At 37.0% G+C, this 11,783-nt stretch overlaps 1 protein-coding gene across 1 annotated transcript; it reads left to right on the forward strand.

The window, feature by feature from the left end:
* Positions 1-278: 278 nt before the first annotated feature.
* LOC104159656 (lysophospholipase-like protein 1) lies at positions 279-11,467 on the forward strand (the record flags this gene model as incomplete). Its single annotated transcript, XM_009697620.1, has 2 exons — positions 279-378; positions 11,298-11,467. Coding segments are annotated over 2 exons (270 nt in total), but the record flags the coding sequence as incomplete, so codon positions are not given.
* Positions 11,468-11,783: the final 316 nt, after the last annotated feature.

The following is an 11,783-nucleotide window of genomic DNA, read 5'->3' on the forward strand; positions in this document are numbered from 1 at the left end:
AAGGTCTTGTGCCTGATTAGGAAGTACTTTAGCCACTGGATGTAGTAAAGTATTTATTAAACTTATGCTAGGGGACCTCTTTAGTCTGTTTCTAGGAAGTTTTGAGTCCATCTTCTTTGGAAAGGGGATTGAGATTATTCTAGAAAGTTCTTTTTTAGCATTTTGGAGGATTAACTTTGTGATTTAAAAATTAGGTCAATCTGGTGTAATTATATTTGACATTGTAGTTTTTCTAAATGCACATAATAATTCTTGTTGTACTCTTCTGTGTGCTACAGGTGATACTGGCCAAGGAGCAAGAGCATGGATAAAACAGATTTTGAATCAAGACATGACTTTCCAACATATAAAAGTAATTTACCCAACGGCTCCTGCCAGGTATTGTTTAATACATTTTAACTGTAGGATTAAATTACTCTATTCCAGTACTGTAAAATACGCTTGTGAATATTGGTACAGACTGTCATAATACTTCCTCTTTCTCATGTATATGCTTGTTGGCAAAATTTGAGCTCGACAGTGCATTGCTGCCCAGAGACTGTGATTTTAAGTGGTTAAGACTCTATATGGTTAAGAGTTCACAGAAGTCATAGTCTCTAATTCAAATTCAGGTATTGTCCTCATAGTGTCTTTCCATCTCCTTGATACAAATAGAAGAAGATACTCCAATGGATGTTATAATGACATTATAGAGCCATGTTCTGGATCACAGTCCTACCTATATTAACTCTCATAAATTAACCACTAATTCTGTTGTATTTAATGCCAGGTTTCAGTTCTGAAGGTGGTTGGTCTTTTTGGCAAGTAGGATGTGAAAGATCTTCAGCTGCTGGAGAAATGACTTGGAGTTTAAAATTACATATTTGTTCTATTTTGAATCCTGACCCAACTGTTTCAAAGAGAATTGAGTTCAATGTTCGCTGTAGGCACAGATCTCATTATTAAATGACGCTATGCATTCAGTGGTAGACTGGAAATATACATAAAAATATTTACCCCTGGGAATTTGAAAGTTAATGAGGTCAAACCTAAAGGCTAAAAGTTGGACACCTTACCTCCATATTTCGCTTTCTAAAGACGTGGCCTTGTATTTCAGAGATGTTTAATTTTCTTAATATAAATTCATTTTTAAGGTGTCTGTGGCTCTCAGTTAGGAAAATGTTTCCTTAAAAGGTAATGGGGCTTAAGTTTCTTTGTGAATTTGTGCACAAGTGTGGATGAATGCTGAAAGGAAAAGGAAATTGTGACATTCTACACAGACTTTCGAGGCACAGAGGTTTGAAAGTCACAAAAAAATTTCTTGGAGGGTATAAACAAGTATAATAGCAGATTTTGTCTGGCAGTCACTAATACATGAAAAAAAAACTTTCCTTGACCATGTATTTTTATGATCTACTTAGGCAGGAAAAGCAATTGAGAGATTGCAGTGTGAATGTACTCACTGTGTTACAGAAAAATCAAGCCTCTGAGTGGAAGTCTTTGAAGCAGTGTGTTTTGGGTTAGTAGGTAGTGAATATGATTTTCTGTAAATGTTCTCATTACTTCATTGATGACAGGCTAAAGTGATGCTAGGTTTATCAGTGGCACATCACACATACTGATGGGCTCCATTTCTTCCCTTATCAACACAGCAGGTACTGGAGAAATACGGGGAGTTTTGCTTCCCTATGAAACGATCTTCACATATTATACAGCCAGAGCACCTCAGAGCACATCTGTTAGGCCAGTGCTTCACTTTCGCATCCTGCTGGACTTCTAGGGTCCAATCCTTTTCTCATGTGTTTTGGGTTTTTTTGGGTAATTACAGATGTAAACTATGTATAAATGATTAACCAGCAAGATGTCCTGACTCGAATGAGTGGCATTTATGGGGAATTTTTTTATCTCAAGACTTTCAGTACTGGATTTCAGTACTTTAGTAAACGGATAGGAAGAAAGATACAATTGTAATTAAAAGATGTGAATAAACAGTTAAGTCCAGTCTCTTTCTTTTTTAAGTTGAGGTTACTCTTGTTCTCTAGAGCAGATAAAGGTCATGCATGAGTTGATTCAGAAGTTGCTTTTAGCAAAACTGTAAAAAGTTGTATATTCAAAGAGTGAAAAATACCCGTTCTGTTTGTCTTTGGCAATATGAAGTATGTTTGGGAATATTAGTGTACAGCCCTTTTGGTTATAAGCATCATTAGCTGATACAGTGAAATAAAATGGATGCCCTTAGGTACAATAATGTTTGCCACTGTTTGCAGCAATGCTGAAGTTTGTGAAGATAGGTGGTGTTGGTTGAAACCAAAATAACAGAAGCCTTTATAGACCCATTTCATGTCGTTTTGATACTCAAGTCCAAAACACACTGTGCTTTCCAAAGCACCTGTAATGATTGCTCTCCTTTCTTCCACAGAAAGGAAGAACAAGGCCTAGAACATCCAAACTTGAATGGCACACATTAAAATAATTATATCTGCTTTAGGAACTTGAATATATGGTCTCATTTTGTGTGCATATGTATGTATATATGTTTTGATAAGAATTCCAAATGTTTCTGGCACCAACAGCGGGATTCAGCATCCTTGACAACGAGGCCTATAGGTAGATGGTTATGGGCGTGCACATATGCTGAAGAAGGTTCTAATCCAGTCTTTGATCATGTAGAGGCAGAGCAACGTGTTGCTGGAAAGCTGCACTGATGTGAGTGAGTCTCTGTGGGTGGCACAACCTGCCGCTGCACTGTCAGTTGTAGGAGCAGATTGCAAAGCTTGCCAGCAGGTTTTTACACTGATGATGAAATCAAAGAAAAGCTTGAAGTTAGGCAAGACCATACTAGGATTGCTTGGCTAATGTGCTCTTCTGGCAAAATACTGTTAATGTGGATGTAGTTCATACTCTATAAACTCCTGTCTCATCCAGCATGACTTACCACATACACATTGAATGCTCTCTGTCAATGCAATTTTGCCAGTAAAAACAGGTTTGATGATATAAAGGCAATACTAGAGGCTTTTGCAGGATAAACTGCAGGTCACAAATAGCTCTTCATGTTTTGATAGATATAATTCTGCTGATCAATAGATCTGTAGATTTGGTCTTACACATTTTTCAGCTCTATTAAATAGAGTTCTGAAAAGCAGTGGTTTTCAACAAAACATTGAAAGAAATTTTGTTTCTTTGTGGAGGATGGATGGGGTTTATATTTACATTTTGTTTAGATTTTATCCCAGGCACTGAAACATACATATTTTTCATTTACTACAACATCAGAGGTTCAGACATGTTTTGATTCAAGGGTCATTATGTTTGAAAATTATTTTGGAAAACCAGCCCAGCAAATAATCTAGAAGAATTCTAAAACACATTCTGTGGCTTCATTAGCATTGATTTCGGCAAACACAAGAGAGGATACTTTCATTTTATGGGTAAAAACAATAGAAAGTTACCAAACTACATTTTTATAAAACTGGTTTTTACTGTTCTGTATAGGTCTCTGTAAAAAGTTACACTTTTAAAAAAGATTTACTTTTCTTTATTCATCTTTATAATAGGCAAGGTCTGTGTAGAGAATGATCACTAGATGTCCCCTGGACAGGTAAAGTTTGCAGCATTTTCTCACACTTGTCCTTCATCATGTTGGAAGGTCCTATGGGTCTTGTATTTGTTTGTTTCCTGAGCAAAAATAAGAGAATGTAGATAGTGCAATTTACTATTAAAAAAGAAAAACTTGCAAAATTTTGAAGTAAAATGCTTATGATAAAAAGCATGCTTAGATAAAAAAGAGAAAGATATGTGGATGTGAAGTGTCAGTGTGATGTAGTAAGAGTAGTGGCACCTGAATTTGGAATGTGTTTGGAAATTAAATGCGTGTAGCTGGGGCATGCAAATTTTGCTTTACAAATTAAGATCTTTAGACATTGCTTAGAAAGGTTGTGTGTTTTCTCTGTAATGTAGGCAACTGGGATACTTAAAAATTGAGTAGAGGACTTGTTTTAATAGGTTGGTCTTTTAACTTTATCTAGCTTTCAGGATCAGTACTTCTGTACATAGATTAAACTTACTAAACGCAACAGAATTCTATTTCCTCTACCTTGTAATGCTAATGTGTACCTTTAATTAAAAAAAAGAAGCTCAAATTTTAGTTCTAGCAGCTGATGCAATCCCTAAAGCCACGTCTACAGTAATAGTTTTAAAGGAAAGGGTTTCCTTTTTCCTTTTTTATTTGGGTCAGGATGGCTACAGCTTTAAATACTGTTTCAGCTGCTACAACTGTGACTTAAACATTAGGTTTCTATTGAGTTTCTAACTCAGAACTGAATACCACCCAATTTAACCTTTTTTTTTTTTTTAATAGAAAGTGATAGTTTAAATTGGCATTGCAGGAGCTAACGTGGTAAAGTTAAAACCATTTAGGCTCCACTTTTTTTAATAAGTATACCTTACCTTCTATAATTCCCTTAAAAAATCTAGGTCAAAGATTATTTGCGTTGTCTAGCATTCCATTCTGACAGTCCTTCTCTTTTGCAAGTCAGAAAGTAAACTATAAATACTTCTTGGGCTTTTTTGTGGATCTTTTTGACATTCGCTCAGCATACCTTTCGGTGGCCAATAAGTCTCTATGCAGAGTTTGTAATTTTTTTTTTTGTTTTGGTTTGTTTTTTTCCCCCAATTTATTCTAATTTCCCTTGTCTCTGAGTATGTGGCTGGTAAGGACTGCTCAGCATTATATGGCCTGGTACTCCATCCTTTCACCTAAGTTCAAATCTTTGCTCAGCTCATGGGTGGAAATGAGTTTCATCTCATCGTAGTCCCCATTTGGCTATATCGCAAAACCACCAGACAGTTTGGCACCATTCAGCTACATTGGCAGTCTGCTTGTGAGAGGCCTAGGACTGGAAAAGCAGCAGGGGTACTGCAGGTCAGACTTGAGATGGATTGGCAGAGCTGTGTAGGGGAGCGTGCACAGTGCCTATCATACTATTTTTGGCTCAAGCAAATGTTATTAATCCTTCACTTTTGTAAGCCCTAACCTCATTCATAAATTTAACACAAAGAAGTCTTTTTAGAGGTGGAAGTTTGAGGGGAATATGGAAAGGGTTTTGGTTGATATCACAGGGTGGTTCTTTCATCTCTTTCTGCAAGTAGAAATTTAACATATTCTGCATAATAGTGATGGAAGCATGCTTGGATAAACTTCATATTTTCCTTTTATTTCTCCTCTTGCATTAGGTGAGGAAAACATATGGATGTGCATACATGTAAGACTTACATCATGTACTAAATACCATATGGAATGCAATAAACACTTGTCAGAGATACTTTAGTCATGCTTGGGGAAAACAAAGTAGAACATGATGGCAGTAATCTTGCATTTCTAATCCCTTTAACTATGTCGTGCTCTTAGACATCCTTCCTCTTGTTTTTCTACTGTCGGCCATTTTCCAGTACAGAAGAATTGGAGACAGTGGTTTTCATGTGGCCTCTCCAGCAAGCGGTTGTGGGGTTCTAAGTTAGGTGGTGTTCTGTGCTCTTGCTTTACAGTCTTTTCAGGGGTTTTTGTGCCTAGCTAGTGTCATTCATCCATCCTCAGTGCTGTTTGCCACCAGCTTGTGTAAGATACAACTTTCAGTCGCGGAGTGGCAAGCCCCATAACGGAGAACTGATTCAGATTGGATGCTGGTTTGCTTCTTGCCACTTTCTTTCAGTGAATTAATAAAGCAGCTGATATTAGTTGGTTGCTGAGAACAGGCAGGGTATAGAAGAGGTCATTTATGGTCTTCTCAACCATAATGTTATTGCTGTTTCTCTGATTAGTACAAATCCCCACAATTTACACCATCCCACCCCCACCAAAAAAAGGCAAACCTAGAATAACCTGACAAACCAACAGAAATAAACTCAGAATTTGTCCTGCTTAGTTTTATGTCAGCTTCTGTTGCAGCTTCCTTTTTCTTGAATGAGTAAGATTTGTCGCAAGTAACAAAAGCTGTCAACATAGTATTTCTTCAGGTAACCATTCTGTACTGGCTCAGTTCTCATTTCAGGCAATATACATCCAGAACAACTCTATCCAGAGTATTTGCATGTGATTGAGTGAACAGGCACAACCTTTTCTGAGGAACAGCCAAAATTACTCCTCATGGAGATGACTCTTGCCTGCCTTTTTAAATTTTATTTTTAAGTGTACTTCCAAGTTTAAGCTGTTTGAATTTCTGACACATCTTACTCTCTGTTACCGTACCACAAAGCTTCATTGTTAAGATATGTTGATCCTCAGCTTTACCATAAGCTATACCTTGGACTAGACCTTTCAATTATACCTCTGATTTGAATAGATAGATTCTCTACTTCCCCCCCACTTCTTTTAAAATTCACTTTCTGCTTCAAGCAGACACTGGGGATTAAAAAGCAGAATTATGAACTAGATTTTCTATTGTGGTGTACTAGTATCTGCAGTGAGATTATGCTGGGAGAGAACTTGGGACCAGGGAGTAACTTCGCTTTCGTTGGAAAAACTTGCCATGATAGTCAAGACTTGCTTCTAGAATCATAGACTAGTTTGGATTGGAAGGAGCATTTAAAGGTCATCTAGTCCAACTCCCCTGCAGTGAGTAGGGACATCTTCAACTACATCAGGTTGCCCAGAGCCCTGTCCAACCTGCCTTTGAATGTTTCCAGGGATGGGGCATCTACAACCTCTCTGAGCAACCTTGTTCCAGTGTTTCACCACCATCATTGTAAAAAATTTCTTCCTTATGTCTAATCTAAATGTACCCTCTTTTAGTTTAAAACCATTACCCCTAGTCCTGGTACCACAGGCCTTGCTAGAAAGTTTGTCCCCATCTTTCTTATAGGCCCCCTTTAAGTACCAAAAGGCAGTCATAAGGTCTCCCTAGAGCCTTCTCTTCTCCGGGCTGAACAACCCCAACTCTTTCCACCTTAGGAGAGGTCTCCAGCCCTGTGATCATTTTTGTGACCCTCCTCTGGACTCACTCCAACAGGTCCTTGTCTTTCCTGTGCTGAGGGTTCCAGAGCTGGACACAGTACTCCAGGTCAGGTACCACCAGAGTGGAGTAAAGAAGAACTTAAGCAGTCTGGCAGGGTGCTCTGTAGATTTTCTCAAAGGGATGCAGAGTCTTCCGAAAGATGACATTAAAATGTTTCATGTGACTCTGTGCCTCGTAACTTGAGAGGAGATGGGTTTGGGAAGGAAGCAAAAGTGAGGATTTAAAAAATTTTGGTCTTTCTTTATTTGAATCTTGAAGCCTAACTTCATATAAATTCCCAGTTCTGTCTGACATCTCAGGAAGTTTTGTCTGGAACTTCAAGAAAGCTGTAAGCTGGCACCAGTGGTCTGGGTTTTATGTGACTGCATTAGCAGGGTGATCATAGCACGGAGTGTGAAGGCAGTGATATAATTGTGCATCAGGAGAATGAGTTGGAGGAAGAATATTTACTATTTATCAATGTACTGTCTGCTACTCTTATGTTTCTTATTTAAAGCAGCTAGCAATGCTGGCTCGTCTCTTAGCTTTAAATGTTGAACAGAGATAGTGATTTATTGGATAACAAACAAAAACACCTGTAGTTTTATGTGAATTGCTGTGCTAATAGCACCATTTTGGAGATAGAATTTGGCGTGATTTTAGATCTGAATTTGAACCTTGTGTAGCATCATTCAGTTGCTCTCCCCTTCTGTTAAAATAACTTCAGACTACTTAGCACAATTCTAAACGTGATTAAGAAAGTCTAGAGTATATAATCCATGGTCCAGGAAGGTAGAAAATGATGGTGCTATTGCTTCCTGCTTTCATTATATTTTCATTGCTAGTACATAGCTCACAGTAGTGGAAGCTAACCTATCTTGAGTTTGTGAAAACTTGAATGTTCTGTATTACTTTGAAACTTTGCAGTGAAATCAGCAGTGAAAATTACTTCTATTTGAATATATGTTTAAAAGATTGAGAGGATGATAAATACAGAGAGATTACAGAATATATTTTCTTTTTAAGACATTCAAATATTAGATGTGTGGGATCTTCTTGAAACTAGTCTCATGCAAGAAGAGTATGTGTGAGAAAACAATTGTAGATCAATGCACACCCTTAAAAATAAGACCTATAAAGTAATCGGAAAACAGGGTCTAAAGTGATTTGAGGATTTTGGGAAGCATCCTAAAGATTCTTCTCCGCAGAGTGCCTCCAGTTTCTTAAATGCTGTTTGATATTAGCCATGTCTCCCTCACGTCATATTTTCTCTTTATATGCTGTTAGTTCAATTTGTAGGAAATTGTTTCGAATATCTCTTAAAAATGGGTACAAGTTTGGAAGTTGGATATACCCAAAGAGAGGGTTCATTGTTCTTGTTTTCTTATATGGATTTGAATCTTTTGTGTGCTCTAGAGCAGGCAAAACAAGAATACACACCCCCTTTTAAACTATACAAACAAACAAAAAAAAACCCACACACAACTTGGGGGCTATGTATTTTCATTCTGAGTTTCAACAGCACACGTTTGAGACACCTGGAGCTTTATTTTTAGTATAATTTTAAAAAGAGAATGAAAGTGAGGCGCAGAGGGAAAAAATCATAGGGACTAATGTTATGAGTTTTGATTAAACTTAGGAAACCAAAAAATCCAAACTTAAAGCTGACCATTTGGTCTGACACTGTCTTCAATGTCCATGCTGATCTTACTGGATGGAGTTTTCACTCCACTCTGTGTTTCTTTGCTTTTGTGTATTTCAGTCCAGCCTCTTGTGTCACTAACAGAGGGATTTTTTTTTCTTTTCTTTTGTGGTTTAATTGTATGAAAAAAATTTTCTGCTGTGTTCTTGGAGCTGTACAGATGGTTCGATGCCAAACATATTTGTTTACCGTGGTAATGTCTGAGTTGTAGTGTGCCAGCTAATAAAGGGATTTATTTAAGGAACAAGGTGAATGACTAAAACAGATGTGCCAGTTGGGTGAACCATTAAAAGAATGTTACTTCTCAGCTTTATGTAAAGGTTATTTTTAATACATTTCTGAGAAATCAAGAGTAGTTGCAAGGGTGTTTTAGGCACAGTTGAAAGCATCTTGTCCGTTTGCTTGGGGGTCTTTTCATGTGGGCTTTCAGACACATTAGTCTTTCACCTATCTTAGTGAAGAAGTTGCAAAGACAGCAGGTAGAAGTCCTGAGTTTCAACATCTGATCAAGTATTATAATGTCATCTTGGATTTTGTCCTGTTTATAAATTGTATGATTCTGTCTTTCAATTGTGAGGAAACCTGTGTTAATATTTCTGTACTACAATACAAATATGTGTCTTCATTTCATGGAAATTCTGGGTCAGCCTGCTGTAATAATACTAAAACCTTACGCATCTTTTCTCATGCAAATGTAAGGTACTCCCATTTCACTAGAAAATGAAGCACTCTGGCTGCTAAGCATTTTAACTAGGATTGATGTAAAAGTGTTTGAGAGAGAAGCTAAAACCGTGAATTAATGCTGTTTGCCCAAATACATAGTCTGGTGTACATCACATCATCCAGGTGACTTCCAGAAACTCCACTGATTCTGCTGTTGTTGATATTTTTGACTGGAATGTCTCCTCTTAGAAATTGACTTTTGTTTCTTAGATGTTGATCAATTTGTTTGGGAAGAATCCTGGAGGCAGTGGTAATACTAAAGAGAAGTTAACAAAAAAAGCAAAAGCATTTTAATAACATTTTTTCAACTTAGCTTTAGCTTGTTAGGTGTACAAAATATTTCCACTGAATTTCCATTAATTTAGGAGTTAACTTTTTTAATAAGTAAGCGCTAACTTGAAAAAAAAATAATCATTAATTCTGGTGCTTGTGTATGATTTGTTTTGAATTAAGCAAATGAGGGGCTACTTAAGGCACACACTGTACTAAAATTGACCACATACTTGTATGCTGTTTTGAATAACAGTAGATTTTAGGTACTTGTTCCTGAAGCTGTACTCAAAAAGATGAAATATGTAGTCTGCCTGTCTGTACCTATCTGTTGCTGTTTGTTGCCTCTTTCTTTATATTTGGCTTACCAGCTTTTAAGTCATGGACTTTATTTCATGTTCATGGCACTGAGCAGAAGAAAATCTGTGTTCTCTCATTTTTTACCTGTGTGACCAAGGAATGCAAATAGCGTATTGCCTCTTGTGCAGTCGTACTAGTGACAGTATTTCTGGTTTAGAAGTAGCCATTTGCATATGTGAAGCCTCTCTGGTATTAATAAAGGCACAATTTGTTCCTTCATTAAGAACAACTGAAATAATGGCTTTCTCTTTTTAGGCTAGTTGTGGTTTTGTTTAATCCTAGTACTGAAAAAAATCCAGAGAGAGCACAGAAATCAATGTTAGCATTTTCCATGGGTTCCCATCCAGACAAATTTATCAAAGGCTATCTGTTTGTAGGCAATGATTGTAATCTGATCTGATCTCATCTGAGCTTAAGTAATAATGAAAAATGTGCCCCCTGATTAAACATTGCAATTAAGGATTTTAGGGGGCTTGGTTTTGAGATGAAGCATTGATTTCATAGCAGTATGTTTGATATTAAATTGTAGAGCCATTGCAAGGCAATTAGATCACCTTTCTTGGGATTTCAGAGCTCTATTCATCTTCTTTCTTTAAAAACAAAGAAAAGGCTTCTTTGAATTGTTGCTTCCTTGGTTATCTGAGGTTTCGGCAGCATGTTAAAGCACTTAAAATACTAATCTGACAACACAGTATTATGGTGAGGGGGAGTGTCATGTCTCTAATTTGTGTCTGTGCACCAGTCCAGTAAGCACATGGCATTTCTTTCAGTCATTTTTGAGATACCTGCCCCATTAAGTGAGGATGGCTGTATTTATTTAAGAAAAAGAAAAATTAATGGAAGAAGTTTTTGTAAATACCTAGAGGTTCATAATACTTATCTCCTGTTAATTTCGACAAGAATAAGACAACTGAATCCCATAAAGTTAGCTCCTGCAAAGCTGTCTTGTTCAGCCCTAACTTTGTTTAGGATTAAGAACCTCTCAACAGGGTTAAGATTTAAAATGCTTAGCTGACCTGATCAACCTTGACATTGAACTGACTGAAACTTGCATTTTACATAGATTCCAAATGCTGTCTTCATTTTTGAAGGACCGTGTTTTGAATGCAAAGAGACCCAGTGTGACTGCATGTAAATTGAGTTAGACGTGAAAGAGGTTCCTTCCCTCCTTTGCTGGAGAGATACTGAATTGTTTTTATTTATCAGGTATGTTGAAGGCTTTTCATCTTATGCTTGGTTAATCATTTGTTTTCTTTCCTTCCACCATCCAGGCCATATACACCTATGAAAGGAGCCTTTTCCACTGTTTGGTTTGACAGGTATAAGATCTCTAATGACTGTCCAGAACACATTGAAAGTATTGATTCTATGTGCCGGGGACTTACAGACTTGATCAACGATGAGATTAAAAATGGCATTGCAAAGAATAGGATACTAATAGGTAAGAGAGGCTTATTTTTACTGTGTTTATTTTAATGGTTTTTAATTGTTAAGAAATCACCTACTTTGAATTTATTTGATCCTGAAGGCTTGTGAGCATACTTTGCAGCTGCCAAACAGCCTCTTCAGCAGCCAATCCTCAAGAATTATAATTAATCATTATTTAAACCTGTATCAGGTGGGGAATGTGGCTAACTGTAAGCAGTGTCCTCAAAAATGTAACAGAATTGTTTCTATTGTAAATAGTCATTTGTAATTGTTATTTAAAATACAGAATGGGCAGTGATTTGCTTGAACAAGTACATATTTTTACTATT

The sequence above is a fragment of the Cariama cristata genome, unplaced genomic scaffold (assembly GCF_000690535.1).
Source record: "Cariama cristata isolate BGI_N322 unplaced genomic scaffold, ASM69053v1 scaffold43053, whole genome shotgun sequence".
In the NCBI taxonomy this organism is placed as follows: domain Eukaryota; kingdom Metazoa; phylum Chordata; class Aves; order Cariamiformes; family Cariamidae; genus Cariama; species Cariama cristata.